Source organism: Carica papaya, chromosome 9 (genome assembly GCF_054855325.1).
Source record: "Carica papaya isolate Zhongbai chromosome 9, ASM5485532v1, whole genome shotgun sequence".
Classification (NCBI taxonomy): domain Eukaryota; kingdom Viridiplantae; phylum Streptophyta; class Magnoliopsida; order Brassicales; family Caricaceae; genus Carica; species Carica papaya.
Window position 1 is genome coordinate 33,343,821 of NC_142317.1, and position 25,244 is coordinate 33,369,064.

The following is a 25,244-nucleotide window of genomic DNA, read 5'->3' on the forward strand; positions in this document are numbered from 1 at the left end:
TCTCTTTTGGATATCAACAAAACAATACGGATCATATCTTGTTTATCAAACATCGTGAGGGTAAGGTTCCTATTGTCATTATTTATGTGGATGATATTGTGGTGACTGGAGATGACACAAAATAGATGACTCGGTTGAAGGAATTTCTTACTTAAGAGTTTGAAATAAAAAATTTAGAAAAGTTGAAATATTTCTTGAAAATTGAAGTTGTCAGATCTAATAAAGAGATCTTCATTTCTCAAAGGAAATATATCCTAAATTTACTAAAAGAGACTGGTATGATAGGTTGCAAGCCGGCAGAATCACCTATTGAGAGCAGCCGCAAATTGCAAACAGGTAATAGTACATCAGTTGACTTGGAAAGATACTAGAAACTACTTGAAAGACTCATTTTATCTCTTACATACCAGACTTGATATACCATATGCAGTTAGTCTTGTGAGCTAGTATATGCATGATCCTCGTGAGACTCATTTACATACTGTCTTTCGTATATTACGATACCTAAAATCTGCATAAGGAAAAAGTATGCTCTTTTCTGAGTATGGTCACATTAAAATAGAAGTATTTGCAGATGCCGATTGGGCTAGATCCCTAAATGATAGAAGATCAATTATAGGTTACTGCACACTTGTAGGAGGCAACTTAATTATATAGAAAAGTAAGAAACAAAGTGTAGTTGTCTGCTCCAGTGCTAAGGCAGAATATAGAGTAATGACTCAAGAAATATGTGAATTACTATGGTTGCATAAGCTAATGAGGGAGTTAAAACTGCTTAAAAATGAGAAACTTTCCCTATTTTGTGACAATAAAACAATAATTAACATTACTCATGATGCAGTTCAACATGACAGAACAAAACATATTGAGATTGATTGACACTTCATAAAAGACAAGGTGGTTAGTCGCTCTCTATGATTATATCATATATCTTTTGACGACCAGGTAGCTGACATTTTTCATAAAGGACTATGCAATAAATCTCTTCATAACCTAATTTGCAAGTTGGACATGTGTGATATGTTTATGCCAACTTGAGGGAGAGTGTTGATAAGAATTTCATGCTAAATAGAATATTATATTAATTAAAGTTCTAATAATATAATTATATCCTATAATTAGAGTGCAACTAAAATAAGAATAATTACTCTATATCTTTTAAATGTAAACACAAAAAATAAGTAATAAAATTATAAATTTATTTTCTCCAAAAACTTCAGCACTTTTTGCCAGAAGTAAATCTAAAATCTGCTTTTCTAATATTGCTCTTAAATAAATTAACAAACTACAAATTTGACCTCTAAAAATCAAAACCTTAAATCACCCTCTTTGTTCTTCTTCATTTTTGTGCCCCCATGGCAAAAGTTTTCCATCCCTCAAAGGGCAACCAGTTATTAGTAGTACTTGTTACATTATGCTACCATTAATAGCATGGCTTGGTGTTAAAATAATTCAAGTGGGAAAGCCGTGTGACTGATCACCTTATTACATACAAAATTTAACTAAATATACTAGTTATTGAATTAAAAACTTAATTATAAAACATATTGAGATCAGTATGCACAAAATGCAGAAGAAACTACGAAATTTTAACTATATAAGAATGAAAGTACCTGACTTAATAAATTAGGGAACATATTCAAAGGAAATCGAAGCACTGCAAATAGAGAAAGAGATGTAAATGCCCTCGCAGGTGTCAGAACCCCACCAAGCAAAGTGAACATCCCAAATGAGACTACTGTCACAACAACTGGGATGCTGTTCAGTATAAAACTGTTAAACTGCAATAGCAAAATTAAACAGAAAATAAATCGTTAGAAGAACTTGGTTTCAAAAATGAGAGCCAGATCTCAATATATGTGCGACATCTAAACTGTGCAAGAACGAAATATCGCAAAAATGATAGACATTCTTATGTTTTTTTTTTTAATAAAACATACCATATATTAATTTTGTAATAGACAAGGGTCAAAACTTGAACTCTAATGTAAACAAAAACATGGATAACCACTGAATCAAAACTCATTGATTGATAGACATTCTTATGTTGGATGTTACTACATGACACCTGTTTATGGTTATAGATCATGAATTTACTACAAAGATATCATCCTATGTAAGATTTGGGTGAATAATGTTTTCATGTGATAGGAATTGAGCCATTTTAGAATTGACATTGCAAAAAAAGCAGATGACTTTTGGGATAAAGCTGTCTATAATCAGATAAAGCATACATATTATCTTTTTCAGCAGTAAGCCACACATGCCATGAAGGAGTTATGACGGGTGACCCACAAAATTGAAATGAGATGAGCAATAAGATACACCCAAACTTCGGTTTGTTTCGTACAGCGGATAGTAATTGTGCTTTACGGAACCATGATAGCTCTTCATTTCGTATATTTTGAACTCTAGACTGGAAACTCCTCTCCCACGCGTAACATCTGAAAAATGTCCGCAATATTAGAAGTATCAATTTCATTGCCACAACATTGGACAGGAACCTTAGGAAATGGACCTTAAATTCAACCATACTTGACGGTATCCATGGCAGCCAAAATCTCATTCATGAGGCTAACTCTCTTGTCGGTCTGCTGGAGTCCTTCCTTACTTAGTTTCCGCATTTTACTTATCACAAATGTCTACTCGCAGGAAAAAGAAACAAAGAACTTATAAATATTAGTAAAATAGGTATCTGTTTGATTTTGTCATGAAAATTGCAAAGAATAAAACACTCGAGATATTTAGTTATCTAAACTACATTGGTACCCAATTGAGGTTACCTAGGATCAGAAAATTTCTAATTCACGTAAAGGAACATCAAAACATGAATATATTTGTTTTCTCATTTAATTTGATAAAAGCAGAAGAATGTGTCTTAGGTACTGTATTCTTGCATTCTAAAATGGGGTTAATAACCTTCCTTGTGAATGATAAAATGACAATTACTTGCTGATTTAACACGTGTTGGAGCTTCTTTTCCATTTTCTCCTGATTGAAATCTATTAAAATATCAAGATCAATTTCTTACTCCCGGAAGAAAAGAAAAGGAGGACCTTGCATACTATTCTTACATGGATGAATAAAATTTTTAATGAAACAACAGAAAGAATAAGAAATCAGAAATTTTATTACCTGTAGGGGAACCATAAGAACTAGCATTAGTGACCCAAGAAGCGAAGCAACTCCTAGTTGCTGATAAAGAAGAACCATAGACATGATAATACGAAATGGAGCTGACCATAGGCCATGAAGTTGTTGGCATATTTGCTGACCAAAATCAAAATATTATATTCACAGTGGTCAGTTCTTTTCTCCCAAATCAAGAAAAAAATGTATAAGTTAAAAAATTATTTCACTGTCAATATAGATTTTTTTTTAGTTCCATTTTCAGTTTGCAAAAATGTGTAAGAATAAAGAATGTAAAACTTAAACCTAATTGCGATGTGTATGGATATTCACTAATCAACTGCATACCATAGAAAACCAACTTAGCTTGTAGTTGACTGCCAACATTTATTTTCTGTATTATTCAGTAAATATTCTTCATTTAAATGTAAATACCTAACTTTCAGATAGGTTATTTTTTTAGCATATAGATACCATTAAAAATATTGTGCATATAAATGTATATGAAGGGTGTAATTGATGAGAATAATAACAAGAAAATGATTTTTCTCCCATCTCTAGTTCAGCCCCGACTTCCAACTTGGAATCAGTGCTGTGCTTAGATTGCTGTGTTTTATGAGGAAACTCTTTACTCTTCAAAGTACACAATCTGTTTCTTGGGTACAACTGCTTTCTAAATTAGACTAAAACAGACAACTTCTCAGGTGCAATCGACTACAAAAGATTTCTCCATAAGGTCACTGAATTAGGTTCAGGTACCACTTTTTAGGCTTGCCTGAGGATCTGGTTCAGGCCCCATTATTCTGGCTTGCTTGGAACTGGCTTAACTCTCACAAAACTTGTCTTAATTCCCATTTTTTCCTTTTTTTTTGGGGATCTTGACTGTGCATCACCTCTTGCCAGTTGTTTTTTCCTTGTCTGAGTAAACAGAGGACCTTTCTTAGTTCAATCAACCATGGTGAACGAGAAGCTCCATGATTTATTAGCAGCGACTTAGTAGTAATCTTGTTGCCATCAAACAAGTTTACTATGGGTAGGAACATGCAAATGTTGCTTATCTCTCGTGATATTGAGTCCTAGAGTCAAACCATTATTGTTGAATCTTCCTTGTCCTAAATATCAAATTATGGATCTTCTGGTTTAGGTCCAATGTCTAGAATATCATTGATTTTTCCTTTTCCTTTATGGATCGTTCGAATCAATTGTGACCAATTCAGATAATTTTTTCTATTCAGATGATAGATAGCCTGAATTGGTTGAAATTTTTTGCTGGATTGTTGTGAATTTACTATGTTGGGATTTGTGTCAATAACTTGAGACATAACCTCCAATTTGATTTAGAGTTTTTCAGGACAATCAATGCTGATTTGATAAGATGAAAACAGAGATTACCAGGCTGAACAAGTGGCTGAATAGAAGATTTCACCCTTGGATAGAGTTGGTTACGTCTGCTGGGCAAAGATGTGGCTGGAGGGACGCGCCGCTAGTCGGCTGGTGATAGCTGGAGGCACTCAGCTGGATGGCAGGCACATGGCTGGAGGCATGTGGCTTGGTGGCAGACACAGTTGAGTGAGGCGTGCTGTTGGCTGGTGCTGTTGGAGTTTTTTCAGATGAAAAAAACTAAATTTTTATTGACCTCACTTATTTAAAAATTAACAACTTAAAGTGTTTTTAAATAAACTTACATCTAAATCAAATTTCCTAAAACTAAGCTACCACTATTTAAAAGATAAATATGAACCAAATCTCTTAACAGATAAACTCGTACTAATTACATGATATTTAAAAAATAAATATGCACTAAATCTAATTCAAAAATAAATTTTATTTGAATTCAAACTAATAAATAAAATAAATTATAATTTCTATATTAATTTTCAACTGATGCATGCCACTGAGTCTTGCTTGGTGGTGCGTGAAGCTGCAAGTGGCAGCAGCTAATGGTTTGTTGAGTTTTTCTAGTGTCCAGCTATGAAGGGCCGGATGTGATGATGGTGGTGGTTGGCTATGAAGGTTGGTATTGTTTACGGTTTTCCTTTTTCTTATTTCAATAATAAAAACCAATTAGAGTTATAAAAGAGTTGGAATATTTACTGATACTATGTCAAGAATGATGTGTTGTGTATTTTATTGAATAATATGACCCTATACACAAGTTCTGTAATATAAGAAAGGAAACCGACAATTAATTACATAGGAAGTATTTGACCATAATCCTCTTTAACCTAATTCAACTCTAATTAATTACATATGGAGTACATTGTTTAACACTTCCTCATCTATTTAAGTGTAAAAGAAAGTCAATGTCAGTCGGGGTGAGGACTATAACATTTTGAGCTGGAAATATCATGCTTAAACACAAGCCTTACTCCCTTTCTCTTCAATGCCAGAACCTTTGCTTCCATAATATCTTGTTGATTAAATACTGTTTTCCAGGTAAAATATGTTAGTGCATTTAGGATTACTAACGTCTAGACATCCACCATGGATTGTCGTGAGACTACCTACACCATTATAATTGACTATCTTACTGATTATGCATAAATTACTTTGGGGATTTCCATACACTAACCATGCATGTTCCTGCAATTGAAATAAGCCATACCTGAAGTGCACTAGCATCTGTCGTGATCATATTGGTAATCTTCCCAGATGGAAAATTCTTGCGGCTCTCATGAGTTAGTCTTAAAGATTTGCGAAATATAGCAGCTACCTATAAATAGAAACTGGGTTCTTATAAAAATATGAATTATGATGTTGGCTGAGACATATTATCAAAAGGTATGTTATTTTAAACATAAAGAAACGATATTTTACCAAAGTTGACCTCAAACGGAAACCAACACGCAAAACATTCTGAAAATACTGAGCTTCACATAGCACACCAGCTGTCTGAACCAAATCACGCAACTTCTCAGTAAAAGAATAGTTAGCAGCTATGCTATCAGTTACCAGTATGAAATGATATAAATGCTACCATTAGTCAAAAAAGAATTTATGAACTAAAACTCCAGGGAAAATGAGGATAAACTTAAATATTTGTTTCTGAAGGATACCGTTACATTTCTATTAAGATGAATGAAAGGTATTGAAGATTAGCAGAAGATAGAGATCTTACCACCCCAATAAAAATTAAGAAGGCATATATGTAACCAATCCAAGCTGGATCACCTCGTTGCATAGACTGCGAGTGTAGTATAAAAATTATTAGTTATGGTGATCGAGAACAATGTAATACATAAAATAGAAGCCTCATGCTATGCCTCAATGATCAAGATATAAGAAGAATGATAGGTGCAAGTACCAAAACTATTTAACAAAGAAATTAGTATCATATGCAGCTGTTAGATAATTAATTGATGATCACCTTTTCCCAGCTAATTAAAAAGATCTCAACCTTATCATTTATACTTTTAACATACCATCTCATGTGCAACTATGATAAGAAAACCTAACAAGAGTAAGACAAATAGAAACTAAAGGGTTTTACAAAAAAGCTGAATTGCTAATAAGAAAATGAGTAAGTAGTAATAAATGAGGTTCATACAGTTTGAAGATCTCTTTTTTGACACTATGACCTCTACTTTGACGGTGTACTGAGTAATTGACTAGGTGATTATTTAAAAAACTTAAAATAATGGGAAATTAGTTAAGTTTTTTATACGGTAACTTTAGACTGGATTTAGAGAGGCTTGTGATTGGTCGACTAACCTGGCCAGAACAAGGATAGATCCTATAGAATTTATCCCTCAAAGAATCAGTTCTGTTTAATCTCTATCAGTTGAAGTGGTAGAATTTCTCTTCAACGTTTGAACTCAAAACCTATTCATGGGGTAGACTTCAGCCACTATATAGAGTTCCCAATGGTTAGAACCCTTCGACTGTAAATGAGGCTGCCATAATAATTCTAAAAACACCACTATGCATCGAAGAGATACATATAGTGCAGCTAAAATGAATAAAAGAAGCGGATGAAATTTGTAATTATGTACCCAACCCTAAAGTTTTGTGCATAAAATACAAGTCACATGAGAATCCTAGGACTAAGAAATAAAAGCCAAAAAGTGGTATGGTTAAGATCCTAAGCTTGGAATTCTTCTATATTCTTGCTTTAATTTGCATAATATATAATGACAATAACTAAAATCTACAGAAAAAAGAATCAATCAGAAATGAATCAATGCTAATTCATTGTTAACTAAAGTTCCATAACCTTGACAGTAATAAAACCCATACAATGACCAGAATAAAATTAAATAACCATAAAAGGGTGGTTCCTGAATCAGAATTGGACATAGATAGATTTTTAATACGAAGACTTTATTAAATGCAAGCAAAGGCATGAAACCTACTATAGCAAATAAGAATCAATGCAAAAGGTCTTTCCAAAAAGCTTCAAAAGGAAAATATCTAACCTGTAAGAGATGATTCAGTAAAACAGGCCCCACAAATTGAGAAAGATCATTTCCAATCTACAAGATGGCCAAAGAAATAAACTCATTTCAGAAACATGGAATTGAATTTTAATTTTGACATAATAGAGAGGGTTTCTGATGTTCTACAAAGAGCCAAATATCCACATGGATGATAGAACAAATTTTAAGCAGGAAATAGATTTCATTTTGGCAGTATATAGGGAACAGTAAAAGGGGAAGACTCACCTCAATTTAAGAAAATATTGTAATTTGATTGTGTTAGAAAGAGAGATTGTTTTAATTTATGATTTAATTCAACCCTAGGTTTGAAATCCAAACTTGTTTGAAGTTTCTGGAAAATTCTCCGATCTTATATCTTTTGTTCTGAATTTTCCACATTTCTTCATTATATTGTGATAAGATTTGCTCTCGGACACTTTTTGCTGCTAAATTGGGCATCATGGTGAGTTTATGATTGTTATGCTGATTCTAGGTCAAGCAAATATGAAGGTGTAGTATTCCTCCTAATTGCTGCTTTAGGTCTGGTTACTACATTATGTGACATACTGCACTGGTTCAGCAAGTTGTTGTGGCTCTGATAATAGAAACCAACTAAGAAATGAAATAAAAAAGCATTATGGACATTGAGAGTTACTTGCTGGCCGACTGATGTCCAACACTATTGTTCTTTCTCTTGTCTTATGTGGCCTCTTCCCAGGTTCCAGACCAAGTCTAGTTGGCCAAAACAAAGGTTATTCTTCATGTCGGGTTCTTTTTCTAGGAAATTCTTGATTATCAAAAGAAAATACTTTGACATAATGCTCTTGGGGGAAAGGTCAACAGCGTTAACATTAGCTAAAATGGCAAAGGATTCCGTTCCACTATTGTCTTTATGGGAGGGGAGATAGATTGGCTATCAGAACTTTTGGGCATTCTGTTGTTACAAGGGACATGTTCCTGGTTTAGGAGTATGGTGGGAAGAAACTAGATGTTACGGTTAGCTTTAGGCATCAATGTGGGTGCAAATTCTTAGCCATCGTGGACAGGATGGTTGATAGGCGACCGAGGATCTATATTCCCAAGGAGCCTCATGCAAGTGGTGGTGGCAAATGATGTCGACAGTGTGTGGAGTTGTGGGGAGAAACTTTAGACCTCCTTGGAAAGCTAAGACAATGTGTCTTTGCTTCCTTATGCAAGGAAGCCAAAGACCGCTCCAGTAGACCATTCTATTAGTTGCAAACTGTTACGCGCAGGATGCAAGACCATGCTCAATAGCTCTGGAGGCTGTCTCACATGGTACTTTGAGAGGTAATTTGCAGAGGTTCCAGATGGTGCAGATGCTTGGGTTGATGAGAAAGTATCCCAAACACAGGCAGGTCAAGTGGAATTAAGAATTTGAAAATCCCCCATCACAAGCCCATATTTTTATTGGATCTATAGGCAACCTTTTCTGGGCAAGCCCAATTCTTTTAAGCTGAAGGCTTATGTTTTGGAGAAAGAAAAATGGAAAAATGCAATGACACCCAAGCTTAGGTGGCGGGAGAAAAGGCCCAACTTACGGAAAACACCATCAGGACCATAGAACAGATATAGGCTCCAAATGAGTTGACACCACCTTCCACAAGTATTTCTAATCACAAGGAGGCAAGAGGGTGGCTAGGGAAAAAGTACCTCTAGCATGTGGCAGAATCTGAAAGGTGCTTTTGGAGAAATTTTGAAAGGGGAGATACATGAATGTCAAAGTAGAAAAAATATCAATACTGAAACTTGTCTTCCTAATAACTAAAGCTTTATGAAACTTGAAATTAGCATCCAGAGAGCAAAAAAAATGGAAGACTCATTACCTTGAAAAAGCCTCCCAACCAAAACCTGGAAGACAAATAAAATGAGACAGTTAAACATCAAGTAAAATATACATTTACTTTTCTTCGAATGTTTAAGCAACAAGGCAGGTTAATAAAAATTGTTGAAAGATAAAAACCATATAAAGGTCATTTAGCTAGTACGTTTCACCAAGGCTACTATTCAACGCTCTTAGAAGCCATGGCTTGGACCTTTTTGATTCTTCAATCCAGCATCTTTGGAACCTGCAGGGGTTAAATATTAGAAATTTGTGAACAATGGTATTAACAGCTGTATATTGAACAAATTCTAGTAGATATGACTGTTAGCTATATACTTTCTAAATCCTAGGAATTATTTATGAATCTAAAGTATTAATTAGACTTGACTATGAGGGGTTTACTTATAGCACAATCCCCTAGGTTCTTTGAGTCACATCCTCTAGGGTTTCAAGCTGCAAAAAACAAGAGTGTATCTATAATTTCTTTGCAGTTTGCAATCCTGCAATTTGGACAAATCTAGGGATTATAAATCAACTGCCACGAATGAACAAGGTAGTGGCAGAATGGTTGGTTCGTTCAGCAACAGTCCTCTCTAGATTAGTCCAATAAAATTGGATGTCACAAACTACCTAGCATAATCACAATCGTCTCTGTTTTTTACTCATGCCCATGGAGCGCAAGGTTATAGCACATTCACCAGAAATCAAAGAAGCAAGCAACTTTTGGCCCATCTCTTAACCAATTGGAATCTGAAAATTCTGTTTTATGTCTGGACTAATTAAATTAATGCAACGTCTTGCGATTATCTTCCCTTGATAAAGATCAACAGATTTAGAGTGTTGCATCTCAGACTTATTCTCAACTGGGAAATGAGGCTCAAGTACGAGTTGAGAAACAGTTTCACGAAACAACGCAGAAGGAGATGACAATAATACAGTATATTTCAGAACTCAGTGGATTATAAAAAGGGTTAGATTACCATGTGGACTTTAAAGCTGATGTACAGCAGATTTAACCAGATTCCAAAAACTGTTTAAGAAAGAACCAGTGTAACAATCTGAAAAAATGAACTTGCATTATTAAGGTATTTTTGACATGATTTGCATTATCGAGGTGTTTTGGCATCATTTGCATTATTGAGGTACCTTGGCATAATTGCATTATTCTTGGGTTAATATACACTTGAGGAATCTTTAGTCTTCAACAATTTGCATTAATTGAAGTACTTTTAGATGAAGAATGAATACATGTTTAATATGCATATAAACAAATTGAAGAGGAAGAAATTTGTCCCCCAGATGAGAGAAAAGTTGGAAGAGTTAAGGAGGGAGAAATTTTTCCCCCGATGAGAGAAAACAATTGGAAGACTTAAAGAGGGAGAATTTATACCCCGAATAAGAGAAAAGTTGGAAGAGTTAAAAATGGAGAAATTTATCCCCCCAATGAGAGAAAAATTGGAAGAATGGAAGAGGGAGGAATTTTCCCTCGGATGAGAGAAAAATTGGAAGAATGGAAAAGGATGGCACCTCTTTTTCCTCCTTTCCTATTCCATTATTATGTTTTTCTTCATGGTATAAGAGCACCTCTTTTGGGATAGTAATCTTTGAACCTCTGGTTGCCTAAATCATGTCTAAACACGCAACTCTTCATCCCCTAACACCCAACGGTCATGGTTCTGGCTCCCTCAACACTGCGACTATTGCAGAAAGCAATCTTCTGCCCGTCATCAGTCATAAACTTAATGGCCAGAATTTCATTCATTGGTCACGATCAGTTATTATTTTTATTTGTGGGAGAGGAAAAGAGGATTATCTCACAAGGTGTTGCTATGAAGCCCAGAGAAGATGATCCCTCGTATCGGACATGGAAGCTGGAACAACATGAATATGTCATGGCATCTTAATTCCATGACAAATGAGATAGTAGAGAATTTCATGTACTACAAAACCACACAGGAAATTTGGGAGGCCGTTCATGAGACATAGTTGTCAAAAAACCAATCACGATATATCACCTCCTCTGCTTTCTTCGGTTTTTTTCTTTGTCCTTCATCACCACATAGTTGGCATCAATCTTCATTGTTGGCTCCCCCAATGGACTCGAATTATCTGTCGGGAGCTTTAATCAGCAGCATTCCTCTTAGCCGCTCTATTATTGGATCCTTACAGGAGGAGATCTGAGCACCATTCTGGAGAAGAAGTCAAAAATGGCTAAAATGACATTGTTGTTCAACACCACCGATCAAATCAAGTAATTCTCCTCAACCAACTAGCATGAGAGCTCCAAAATTCAGACAACATATAGACTGAATAGGAAGAATTACCTCAAGTGATCCCAATTTATTTGGACCTATTTGAAGGGAAATAGGAAACTCAACCATCTAGTGATTGAACTTAAAGAAGGTCTAAGATTTTATGAGAGGGGTGAAGCATATTCAATGATCATCATGGTTACGGAACTCAATGGATCTGAAGATCAGTGACACGTGTATTTTTATCCATGCTAAATAGACTTGGGATGCTATTCGACAAGTGTATTCAGAGGCTCGTGATGCAACACAAGATGAAAATTAGTACAATGAAACAAGACAGGAAAACTGTTACTGAATGCGCAAATCTAGTACACAGGCTGTGGCAAAAACTTGACCAATATCAATGCATTAAATAAGAGCACCAAATATGTTGCGCAGAAACATATAATTATTGACTCAGGAGCCATAAGTCATATGACTCATTTTTCATTAAATTTTAGCACTTATACCCCCTATCCAATCAATCAAAAAATAATAGTCCCAGATGCTTCTCTTAGTACCATAGCTGGTCCACGAGATTTCCATCTCAGTCCATCCCTAAATTAGAAAATGTTCTCCACATCCCCAGATTATCCACTTGTCACCATTGGATAGATAGAAATTTATCCTACTACTCCTAACTACTAACTTTAATTGACAGTCACAACAGTTTGATATGATGAATATCTTTCTATATGAGGAGTTGGAAGAGAAAATCTATATAGAGATTCCTCTTGGATTCACTGAAGAAGGAGAGAAGAATAAGGTATACAAACTCAAAACGACACTATATGGCCTTAAACAATCTCCTAGGGCATGGTTTAAGAGATCTGTCAGTGTCATGTTATTAAATGGCTAAAGACAAAGTCAAAAAGATCATACCATGTTCATTAAGCACTTGGAGGCAGGGGGAGTCACAGCCCTACTGATGTATGTACATGGTATGATTTTTACAAGGAATGATGAAGGAAAGAAGACAACTTTCTAGTAATGTCTGGCCAAAAAATTTGAAATTAAAGAATTGGGAAGATTAAAGTATCTCCTCAGGATAAAGGTAGTCTACTCCAAGGTCCGATATTTTTATCTCAACTACATTCCAGCTTTTCTGAAAGAAATTGGCAAGGTGACATGCAAACTTGTTAATAGCCCAATTGATCCCAATCACAAACTGGGACTTGTAGAGGAAGAACCTAAGGTGGAGAATGAGATGTATCAGAAGCTAATGGGAAAGTTAATATACTTGCCATATAGAAGGCTAGACATTGCATATTCAGTAAGTGTAGTAAGTCAATTCATGCACAAGCTCAAAGAAGTACATTTGCAAGCTACCTATAAGATATTCCACAACTTGAAGGGTACTCTAGGAAAGGGAATTATGTCCAAGAAAACAATAGATTGCTCCTTGAGACGTATATTGATACTAACTATGTAGGACTATTAGTTGACAGAAGCTCTACATTTGGTACTACATATTTCTTGGTAGAAATCTAGTGACTTGGAGGAGTAAGAAACAAAATGTTGTATTCCAATCCAATGCAAAGTCAAAGTTTAGAGCTTTGTTTTAAGGGGTGTGTGAAATCTTATGGTCGAAGATAATATTGAAAACTTGAAAATTTAGTGAAATGGATCTATAAAGACTCTATTGTGATAATAAGTTAGTAATTAATATCGGTCACAATTCTGTATAACATGACAAGACGAAATATATTGAAATTGATCAACACTTTATAAAAGAAAAGTTAGATAGTGAATTGATATGCATGCAATACATGCCTACTACATTGCAACTTGTAGATATATTGACCAAAGGGTTAAGTAATCCTGACTTTTAAACTATTATTGGCAAGCCGAAAATAGATAATATCTATTCACTAACTTGACGAGAAGTTTTGAGAAGTGTACATGAGTAAGTGAGTAGGATATAGATTATACTAGTATTATATCGTTTCGGTATAATCTTCACAATCTTTGTAATTAAGTTTCCTTGTATACTTACCAGGGACTTATATATATACGGTCCAAATACTCAACAAAATACAATTATTCTTCTATACTGTGTAGTGCAAAATCCTATGAGATATTACCTATCTCCGTATGGTAACTCAATCTTAGGAATTATTTATGTAATCTTAAGTGTTAAGAGTTGACTACAAGAGGTCTATTTACACAATTTCTTGTACACTATTATGAATATATATATATATTCCTATGGGAGTAGGCAAACCAAGAACTTTTTTGCAAATTATTCCAATTCCTAAAATTTTTCAAATAGCAATACAAAAGCACACAGAAAAATACAAAGGAAGAAGCAGGATTCAAACTTTTCAATAAGAGTTTCAGTCTGATCCCATGTGTCTAACTTCCAAACATCCTTCTCAGTGATAGGCTTTTTATAGCCTAACTGCATGAGCTGTGTCATCCATCCAAAACATATTCCTACAAGAGGAGAAAGTACCCAACTATAAATATAGCAACTCACAAGCTCAGAATGCCAGTATTTAGTCATCAGAATGGTTCTCAGTTTCATCTGGCATAATAATGTTACTCCAAAACTTATAGCAGAAAACATACAAGCCACTAGAAATTTTAAATGTCCCATCTATCGGTCATGCTACAAAGATTGAATTTACCAAAAGTACAGAAAGTGAAATTAAATGAACAAGTGCAACCTCTGGTAATTCTGAAACTGTTTCCAATAATGATACAACTTGGAAACTACTTACTGGAAAAAATACCAGCATGCCTCTCTGGGCATATTTGCTCTCCTCCAGGAAGTGCTTCATATTGAAGACTATCCAGAGGCTCATCATCCATCACAACATACCCCGGGTAAGGATCCAAATTAGGAACATAAAAAAGAAGAAGAATCCCCAATATAACCTACATCATAAGAATAGTTATAAAAGAAATGTCATGGAATCATTTGAAGTTAATAGACCAGATTATAATCTCCACTACAGACTACATTCGTATAATCTGTCCTCATAAGAGAAACGCATCCAAGGTTAATGCAAGGTTGTCAAAAATTGTGTTCGATATTGTCATATGTCAATAATAAAGTATGCATGTCTTCATGCTCATCAGAAAGCTTGTCAAAAGTATTCATGTGTTTTACAACATATAAAGCAAAATAATACACCGCCCAGGGTACTCATTGGCATATAATATGATCACATAAGCAGGCTCAAGTGGCAGTTTGTCCTCAAGCCATGGAACATAGATAATATATCTAGACCGAGCTATATTTTTAGAATGTAAAAAATGTCCTATTTCCTTCAGCCCAGTCCTATCTATCTGATTTCTAAGAAAAAAAATTAGATTTCAGCAGAAAGTATAATGGAACTGTGAATGATCCGTGCTTTCTAACTAACAGATTCCATGTGAATAGGCATATTCCAAATATAAATGATCGAGCTTGAGCTTTTCAAAAAACTGTTTTCAATCAATTGTTTTCACAGGATATAAGTATTTAGATTTCCAAAAATCTGTCAGGTGTAAAATTTAGTCAGCTAATTACCAACCTTAGGTTTAAAAACCACTCTATCAGTGGAAGGTTATCTTTTTCATCCTAAAGATGGAAGAAGAGCATATAGACCAACGAACCTGGCAGGAAACCTCACTGATGAAAATATCCACTGCAGATCTGCATATCCAAATAAACAAGTGAAAAATAATGGTGCCCATGCCCAAAGTTCTCTAATTCTCCTAATCAAATAACATTTACATAAAGTTCATGCAATCACATATACAGCAGGTAACATTCTTCTAGAGGCTACGATATCAAGAAATAATGTCTCTATGATAAGTAGAGTAAGGAAAGATAAGACACTCTCCTATTAAAGAAAAAAGAAAAACAAAGTTTAAAACAACTAAAATGGAGCAGACACTGATATGTAATAGTCTCCCAATTACTTTGCATAACAAATAAAGGCAACCATCTCAAAAGCACCACACACCTTGGCCCATATAGAGGCCACACACATCATCATAACCCAAATAAAGTCTGCAAACCTGACACGTTGATTGGAGATCCTAAGATTACACTCTAGCCATAACACCAACATCCAGCAAAAGGAGCAAACACCATATTGTTGCATGCTACTTATTCTTCAAATCACTTAAGTAAATAGAGAAAACATGTCGATAGGTGGAAGGAAAAAATACCAGACACTTTCCAAAGACAAAATACCTTATTCTATACTTACAAGCTACCTTAAACGTGAAGAAAAAAAGGAAAAAAAAGATGTCCATTTGTCCAAAGCCCAATACACGGCAAACAAATATTTGAACAAATAATTAACATACTTCCCTTTTTGGAAAACAAATAAGGTTCTATTGGAATTTTAACTTGTTGTGGCTATCCCAACTAAGGGAATTTAATCATCATGAAATGTTTCTTTTGTCCAAATATATCATAACTCGTTTAGACGAAATCTAACTTGATTAACGTAATCCTACTAATGATTAACATACTTAATATCAAGTTGAATGGTTTGCCTAATTCTTCATAAACATGACATTCACCACAAAAAAAATGATGAAAGATGAACTTGAGACTCTGACAAATGAAATAAACAAGAGCAGACAAGAATTTATTATTTCTATCACTTATATTAACTTGCATAACTATTGCTTAATAAGAAGGAAAATCACGATACTAATAAGCCAAAAAGATACAAAATGGAGGAAATCAAACCTACGGCAATATTCCTTTACTGACATGATGAGATTTAGCAGCACAGCATCCCCCACTAAAACATAGACCATCCCAAACCGCACATACCATCGAAACTCTTTGATGTAAATTTTAGTTTCCAACCCAATCATAATAATCATAGACAACCAAGTACCAGCCTCGATTGTCAAAGAAGCCAACTGCACAAGGGAAAGGGAACTTGCATATTCAGAAATTAAACTGCTATATTATTGCTCCCGTGGCATAAAATAAACACCAGATGAAACTGTGGTAAAAAGTTAGTGCTACCAGCCTAAAATATAGCAATATGGTCAGCATTTTATGACGTCAAATTACTATTAAATCCGAGGAAATATGATAAATATAATTTACAACTCACAGAGAAAAAATAACTGTGATTCACAGTTCTTTACAGAGTGAACAGAACATATTTAGATTATGCGCGACTTTAAGAGAAAAAGGAAAAAACACAAAACTACTTTCGAACATGAAGAGAGAACCAACCTCAAATGGAGCAAAAACAGCCTCTTCGCTCAAGTTAAGGAGTGAAATTCCCATCAATAGTCTTAGCAGAGGCCCAAGAGCACAATAACCAGCCAAAAGTCCCAGCATATAGTTATAGTAATTTGACCTCAAACGAAACCGTTTTGCTTTAACATTGTTCTTAATGAGATATGTTCGGTAAAGGCACAAACCCAAGAGAACCAAATGAGAAAAAGAGATGACTAACGAGTCAATAACACAGGGAGTATATGCACCAAATGCACTATCAACTGCTTTTTCCCAAATCCTATTCGCCATTGGTTTACAGTACCAATCCAATGGCTCAAACGCCATCTCTGATAGCCAACCTGCAGATTTCCAAACTGGAAGAGACATTTAATACTTTTTTGAATGATGGGAAGACGGACGCCAACAAAAGCACCCACAAGCTTATTCCACAGCAAATTGGTTCCCCCCACAATACACTATCTGCAGTACAAGCAAACCATCTTCATAACTCCAGTGTAAAGAAAATCTGCAACAGATTATAACAAGCTTTCCATTACAAGAACTCTGCATATACAGAAGAGAAGAGAGAGATCCATCTTCTGCACACCCATTGACAATTCAAACTTAACAAGGCCAGATTAAAAGAGCAACATGTTTAAAACTTTGATTCAATTCTCGCCTAATCCCCACGTCTTATCTTCATATTAATCATGAAATATAGCATTAGAACTTCAAAATTTATTCAAAATGGAAATTAAAAGTGGGGAATTCTGGATGCCAATTGATATAAAAACTAGAGGCGGGAATCAAGTGAGAATGAAGTAGGAACTAAACCCATTTGCAGAAAAGAGCATTGAACTTTAACTGCCTCAGATAAGTCACATTTGCACAAAAGAACAAAAACCCATGTCCATTTTATTCTTTTCCACTTGAAACTTTACCTGATATGGGTAAAATGGAGAAAAATAAAAAGCTTTCCCCAAGTACCTTAAACACAGATCAAAACAAATTAGCAAGAGAAAGATTTGAGTTTTACACCTCCTTTTCCTCAAAAGAAAAAAAAAAAGAACAAGTCAGATGATTGGAGACTTCGATTTTCTGAGCTTCCAAACAAAGCAATAAAAATCCAAAGCCCAGAATTAGAAAAGATATGAGACAAGTACTACAGCTCAAACGATACAGTAATCATACCTCTGTAGTAGCAAGTCAGTTAAGAATCAAACTGGAATACTGAAGAGAGGTGAAGAGAAACGCGGCCATGCAGGGACGCTCTTTCATTACATCCTCTCTCTAGTCAACTCGAAGTAAATTTATACTGTAGAAAAACATAAGATGCAGTAATTTAATGAATTATACACTATAAATAAATATTTATACACAATACAATTATTTTTTAATGAATTATATACAAACTGTGTTGTAATACTTCACTATGGATTTTTATGAGGTATGATTTATTTCAAATATAAAAATTTTCTCTTGAAATTAATTTATTTTTCATTTATTCTTCATATAATCTTTAATTTCTAAAATAAAATGGTATTATGTTATTCTTTTATTTAAATTTTAAATTATTTTTTTTAAAAAAATTAAAAACTAAACTGTAATACTCCAAATTAATTTTTTTAGATAATTTAAAATTAATTTATAAATTCAATTTTTTAATTTTCTTCTAAACCATTCAAATTTAATGTTTTATTTTTTAATGTCACACGAAATTCTATTGAGATTAAATTTTTGTTCTTGACGTAATATAAAATTTTATTTAATCAGCAGGCCTGGGCTACCATATCCTCAGACCATTTTTTTTAATGGACATGGCAGAATCTTTTCCCTGTCAATATATATATATATATATATATATAAAGACAATAACTGCATTTACCATCTTTTAAATATATATATATATATATATATATATATATAGTCCGACTGCTTGCGTCATGGATGACGTCATCCATTACGAAGAAAAATTAAAGAATTTAAATGGATCGAATGTGAAAATATTTCAATTAAAAAATATAAAATATGTCGAAACTTTTTAAATTCACCCTCATTAATTTTTTTTTTAAAGTGTATATCTAAACTTTATGTATAAAATATGTAAGATTTAAAAATTAGATAAAATAAAACACTACATATATATATATATAATGAAAAATAAAACATTTAATTTATAAAATAAAAAAAATATCAAACGACATAAATTAAATTATTAAAAAGTATATTTAAATTACAGAAAACCAATTCACATAAACTAAGACTATAGTTTGCACATAAATATATTTAATAATGTTATACGATCATAGAATTTAAAATTTTATGATTTTTCATAAAAAATTTATGTACTTTAGTTTTTTATGTTTGTCTTTTTACAATTTCTCTGGGATATTATTTTTGTATGCAATATATATATATAACCACTATTGTATAGCTTTGTGGCTAAGATTTGTCTACAAGGAAAAAAAGTGAATAAGCTCATTTTGACTTTCACAGAGAGATGACGTAAGACGTGACATAATCAAGCTATTAGACCTGGCCCTTACAATGCAACGACGAGGATTGACTGTCGTTTTCCTTTTTTTTTTAGTAGTCGTCATGTAATCCGCTTGTACTCTGATATTTATGCACATCATATGTAATTCTCTAACTGTGTAATAATCCTGCACTTTTACTAATTAATTGTTCTTTTAATAGAACAAGTAATAGAACAAGTAATAGAACAAGTAAAAGAGGTAATTTTTGAGTAAAATACATAGAATTCTATCAGTTGCAATCTGTAAAACTTTTATATCAGATACAAAAAATTGGACATCGAGTTAAAGAAATTGGAATCGCATCCAGAAAAGCAATGCTGCAGAGTGCATGTGCCAGTGTTGATTAGTTAATTTACATACTGAAATTTCACAACTAGCATTTTCCACAGTTGTTGGTAGAAATTTTTATGATATGCAACAAAAAGAAATCCCCAAGAAATGGTAAAATTCAGTTGGTGGACAACTATTACCTGCAGAATCTAATGTACAAGAATGGAAGCATCTTAAAATGTAGTGACTGAAACCTATATGCACCCAAAAATATCTGATAAATTTATATCATACTCAACATCCGAAGAAAAGAATGCTCTGCCCACGGAATCGCTCTCTCTCTCTCTCTCTCTCTCTTTACCTATCTATCTATGTCTGAACACCGTCCCAGTTGATTGACCTGTCTTCCATATCATAATCTGATTGTTGAAACCTGCTCTGAGAGAATCTTCTCATCATAGAGAGACCTGGAAGGGCCAACAAAGCAAACAAATCGATAAATATTCTATCAGTAAAATAACAGCAACTATTTTCTATGGAAGATGGCCTTTTAGTTAACAAAAATGCCAAAGCATAAAATCCCAAAAACAATAGATTGAACAACCAACATAAAGAAAAGACAAATTTGGCAAAATGGGTTCGAGAACGTGCAGATAGCCACACAAAATCATGTAAACCAAGGACATTCGGAAATCACCTTCAATTATTCTGTAAAGAGCTGACCACCATCCATCTCTAGATATATGATGTTCATCCAAGGACTCTTCAATTTCTTTGTCATGCTTCCCTTCCAGAACTCCCTGTAACGTTATAACTGCATCCTTTGTTTTCTTCAGGATATTGTTGCCATCCTCAATTTCCAAACGTTGAAGGTCATTCTGTGATGAGGTGAGGCTCACAGCAAGAGCAAACTTAGCAGCAGCAGCCCACCGTGAAGATGCTAACCATCTCCTCTGTCCATCCGATGGCTTTTTGTTTTCCTTTTGCAACCTGTTCTCTCCATCTCCTCCAAGTACTAAGCTCCGTAAATATTGAGCATTGGCAGACCCTGTGCTCTGAACCATCTTAAAGAAAGTACTTTCTTCATTTGACAGCAGTTCCTCTGGAGTATCATATTCGAGAACCTGAGTGAAAATGAACAAATAAATTTAGAACAGATGGAAAATACAAATCTTTAGTTGGAAAAAAAACACATAGGCAAACGCATGAATGAGCAGAGCCTTAAAATGTGATTCATACCCGGCCAGAATCGAGCAAAAGAATCCTGTCACAGTCAATGATGGTATTAAGTCGATGAGCAATTATTAGCATTGTACAAGTCTTAAATTCTTCTCGAATAGTCCTTTGGATGAGAGCATCAGTTCTAACATCAACAGCTGCAGTTGCTTCATCAAGGACAAGTATCTTTGACCTCCGCAACAATGCTCGAGCAAGACTTAACAACTGCCTCTGTCCAACACTAAAATTCTCCCCAGCCTCTGAAACCTAGATAACACATATATCAGACTTGGCAAGAAACTCCAAAGAGATTCGACAAAGGATCAAGAGTGTTTATATTAAGATATTTAGAATATTGAAAGAAATTGTATTTGTATCAAAATTCAAATCACAGAAATTGAATATGGAGCCCATCTGAAGGTACAGAGGCAGTTTAAGATCTTTATCAGCAATCAAAGATCTAGAATTCAACTCACTCTCTTGATTAGGAACAAACTCAAATCACTTTCGCAGATATCAAATCAATTCAAGCTTGAACAGTTCAGACGCTTTGGCAATAGTCTTTATCATATCCAAACTGATTGTTGTAGAGGAAATCCTTATCTTTAAGGAATCCAATAAAAGGTTGTTTGACCTAGACTAAACTTCACGAATTTATATTAAATAAGATGTAGACAACGAGAATTTTACAAACAATTTATTGAACAAGTCAGTTAGCATAAGTTATAAAGTATAGTAGTTTATTATGTATTTTATAACATATATTATGAACTCTCGGTTTTTAAAATAACCAAAAAGGAAATTTCATTAACTTAGTAGATAAAATCATCACAATGTATGTAACCTAGGTAAATTATTTTGCCATTTACTACATTCAAGTTCTGGTTTTCAATACTTATGCTTCATGATACCCATGTTTATGATAAAGAAGTATTAGATAAAAACTTTGGCTTTTAATTGTTCAGATTATCATAGGTAATCAATCAACAGAAATTCTTATGGTGAAGAAAAAATTAAAACAGTAATCGACCCAGAGTGAAATGGACTACCAACATAAAAAACAGCATTCCAAAAAAATCTTCTAAATCCAAACAATAATCCAAGTATATCCCTCATCTTATGAAGATAAAAGCTTCAATGAAAAGAATGGAGGACGATAGAGATGCAGGATGTAGGAGGAACAAAACCATCACTATCATGGTTTATAGGGATTTTTAGGATTGGAATTTTTGGGTTCATTTGAGGGTATCTTAGATACTAATTGGGTGAATATAAGCTGGTTTGAGAAGTTTAGAAGCTCCATAATATTAAAAATACCTTTAAAGATTTTCTAAAAATTTTATTATAAGAGCTTACTACTTGCCTAACAAATTCCTGATCAATTCAAACATGCCATCAAATTTTTTAAGCTCTTTAAAGAGCGTACAACCTCCTAGACCAATCATCCTTTGTGGAATCTAGAAAGATTCACCAGAAGACTTCAATTTCTTTTTTTGTTGACGGAACACTTTAGTTCTTTAGGTGCATTTTTCTGTTCCGGCTGCTAACTGTTAGCTGGGCAGGAGAAAATAGTTAAGATCAATTGACTGAGGCGTGGAATTCTTCATCTTAGTATATTTTCAAATATCAAGTATACAATATCAACTAGGTTTTCTTCTAATATCCATCCTCACTAAGCTTAGAAGTTTTCTAACATCCATGTCTGCCTGTTCGTCTAGATCTTGCTTCTCAAATCTACTTTCTTATTTACTCAAGCTATGCATCTTAAAATTGGCCCATCCCATGTCAGATTCGGGAGGTGTGCATGAAAATTACATTGAAGACTAGCTTCAAAATGTAATGGACCTAGAGTTCGTGCTGGCAAACAAAATGATCTTTTGAGTAGAATGAATGCTTTCAATTCTTAACTAAACCTGACCAAGAAAAACAATGGCCAAGTATTTTCAGTCACCAAAACAATTGAAATGGGAAGTTATAAGTCCTGTATGAAGATTTCATTACCCTAGGTTGTTAAGGCTCAATAAGAAAATTTATTACGCAAGTACCTCAGCATAAAGACCAAGAGAATTCCTTCGTATGACATCCTTCAGGTGTGCTCTCTCTAAGGCCTCCCAGAGGTCAGCATCATTATGTTCATTGAAAGGATCAAGATTGAATCTCACCGTTCCTAAAAGAATAGAACATTAATTTTTTTAAATAAAAAATAGAGCATAGGTTGAAATAATGTATAGTATTCTCTTGCTAACATGAATTTTTACTTCACTCAGGTATGAATGCTGAAAGTAACTTATTTGGCACTTTTAGCTCATGTTTTTACTTACCACAAGAGAATAAAAACTAAGAGTTGGATGCAAATGGTATATACAAGCCATTCAGTTGAACCAAAACAAAAACTTAAGTTTTTAATAGAAAACTTTTTGCAGTATAAGGTTGCAATTTTTTGCTTTGGAGATGAAGGTAGGTAAAACAAGAAAAATCCCCAAGGTCTTTTTCAGTTCAATTCTCATTTACTTCCAAGCTTATTCATTCACTTAGTTATTATTAAGAAACTAGTCATTATAATTACCTGTACATCACAATCTTCATGTTGAAATCACCTCCACTGTCACCTTTTTTTGGAGGTAGATTTTGAATTCCAACTTTGAAAGAATTCAAGTGGCGGTGGTAGCGACTTAAATATGAAGGTTATGATGGAGATTCAAACAGACAAATCATACAATCTTTGAAAACATGATTATTTAGTAACTAAGTGAATAAATAAGATAGAAATTGAATGCGAATCGAGCCAAACAAACTGTCAAGGTAGAATTGGAACTATCATAGAAGAGGAAATATCTGAACATGGACTAATTTTATGACGGTCCCAGCATATTTAGAAAAAAGGAAAAAAAAAAAAAAGAAGATTAAATGTTGTACCTGAGAAAAGAACAGGTGATTGTGGTATGATGCCAAGTACTTTACGCAGGTCCATCAATCCAAACTTTGCAATATCACAGTCATCAATCAATATTCTTCCTCTTTCCAGTTCCACAATGCGGAATAAAGCATTCAACATGCTTGATTTCCCAGCACCAGTCCTTCCAACTATCCCAACCTTGTCACTTGGAGAGATTCTAAAAGACAATCCATGTAGAACTGGAGGAAGTTCAGGCCTGTAACGTAGAACAACATCTTCAAATTTAATTGATCCTGATGAAGGCCATCCTGGGGGAGGACGATTGCTGTCAATAATAAGTGGTGCTTCCGAAGGCAAATCTATATATGTGCCAATCCGCTCAACAGCATTTAGACTATTTTCAGCCAAACTTGCAAGTCTAAGAACACCTGTTAACAAACCCGTAATATTTAAAGCATAACTGAGAAGCAAACCCATGGTAGATGCAAAGGCCTGTTGGTTCTCTGCCCTTCCATTCTGCATGACAGCAAATGTTGCAGTGAACCAAATCATGATGCCACCTAGTGTTTCCAATCGGATTGCTAGCCAGCGATTTGCACTCATATTCACAAGAGTAAACCTGATATTATTGTCCATAGCTTTTCCATTAATATTAGCCATCCGATCATAAGCTTTGTATGCACGAATTGTTGACAGACCATTCAGTGCTTCTCCAAATTGAGCATAAACAGGTGATCTGGTTATAGAATCCATTCGCTTCACTTCACGAGCTGTGCTCTAAATTAACAAAATAGACCATATAAAAGGTTGTTCACTACTCCTTGCAAAGGAGAAAATTGCTGCAAACAAAAAATCTTACAAATATGGGCTCTCTACTTCAAATGCACAAGTAACTAGCTAGATTGACTCTAATAACCATTGAGAGAGGCTGTAGAATTAAAGAACAAAAAGAGTAAGTGCACCTATTTATTTTTTACATATCAAAATTCTACTGATGTGAGACAAAAATATCTCAATTGGAATAAATTTTTTATCAAAGAAATCTCTTGTAATTACTATTATTATAATTTTGTAGTTATTTATGCTTATTTAAATTCATGTGGCCATTAAAATATTTTAGTTTCCTTTTAGTTAGGTTTTAAACATTATAGAAAATAGAACCTTTTAGATTTCCTCTTTCATAATTTTCTATACTAGTTGATATTTATTGTAACATTTAGTTTCTTCTAGGTAAATAGTATAGGAATTAGAATCTTTTGTACTTCCCTTTTTATAAGTTTCTTATTCGTCGTAACTAAAGTATATACAATACACATATAAACAATTAGATAAGGAAAGAGAAGATACGATCTAAATGATGATAAACTATCCTCCAAAATGAAAAAAACAGAAATAATTGTTACATCCACAACAAAGTTGAAGAAATCCCTTTGATGCTTAGAAACAGGAAACACCAG

General features: G+C 34.0%; 2 protein-coding genes across 8 annotated transcripts in view; both read right to left on the reverse strand.

The window, feature by feature from the left end:
* Window positions 1–18,215, reverse strand: part of LOC110819651 (ABC transporter C family member 12-like) — a 32,211-nt gene extending 13,996 nt beyond the window's left edge. For 3 of the 6 annotated variants that reach the window (XR_015816181.1, XM_088210964.1, XM_088210963.1), the window contains exons 1-16: window positions 18,058–18,215; window positions 16,879–17,346; window positions 16,375–16,553; window positions 15,282–15,321; window positions 14,402–14,558; window positions 14,000–14,114; window positions 9,551–9,631; window positions 9,389–9,413; window positions 7,545–7,601; window positions 6,248–6,313; window positions 5,947–6,021; window positions 5,735–5,842; window positions 3,136–3,270; window positions 2,536–2,642; window positions 2,351–2,444; window positions 1,614–1,781 (exon numbers count right to left, since the gene is read on the reverse strand). Coding sequence is in view for 2 of the 6 variants with exons in the window: in XM_088210964.1 (XP_088067090.1) it covers window positions 1,614–1,781; window positions 2,351–2,444; window positions 2,536–2,642; window positions 3,136–3,270; window positions 5,735–5,842; window positions 5,947–6,021; window positions 6,248–6,313; window positions 7,545–7,601; window positions 9,389–9,413; window positions 9,551–9,631; window positions 14,000–14,114; window positions 14,402–14,558; window positions 15,282–15,321; window positions 16,375–16,553; window positions 16,879–17,253 (1,782 nt within the window). In the remaining 4 variants the exon portion in view is untranslated. Of the gene's footprint in view, window positions 1–1,613; window positions 1,782–2,350; window positions 2,445–2,535; window positions 2,643–3,135; window positions 3,271–5,734; window positions 5,843–5,946; window positions 6,022–6,247; window positions 6,314–7,544; window positions 7,602–9,388; window positions 9,414–9,550; window positions 9,632–13,999; window positions 14,115–14,401; window positions 14,559–15,281; window positions 15,322–16,374; window positions 16,554–16,878; window positions 17,693–18,057 lie in introns of those variants that run through there. The other 3 variants (XM_088210960.1, XM_088210962.1, XM_088210961.1) reach the window with 3 other exon arrangements.
* Window positions 18,216–19,685: 1,470 nt separating this feature from the next.
* The window catches only part of LOC110819648 (ABC transporter C family member 2-like), a 42,445-nt gene continuing 36,886 nt past the window's right edge, over window positions 19,686–25,244 (reverse strand). For both annotated transcript variants that reach the window (XM_088211260.1, XM_088211261.1), the window contains 5 exons: window positions 23,808–24,564; window positions 22,937–23,058; window positions 20,913–21,158; window positions 20,371–20,797; window positions 19,686–20,140 (listed from right to left, as the gene is read on the reverse strand). In XM_088211260.1, coding sequence (XP_088067386.1) covers window positions 20,043–20,140; window positions 20,371–20,797; window positions 20,913–21,158; window positions 22,937–23,058; window positions 23,808–24,564 — 1,650 coding nt within the window. In that variant the 3' untranslated portion in view covers window positions 19,686–20,042. The remainder of the gene's footprint in view (window positions 20,141–20,370; window positions 20,798–20,912; window positions 21,159–22,936; window positions 23,059–23,807; window positions 24,565–25,244) is intronic.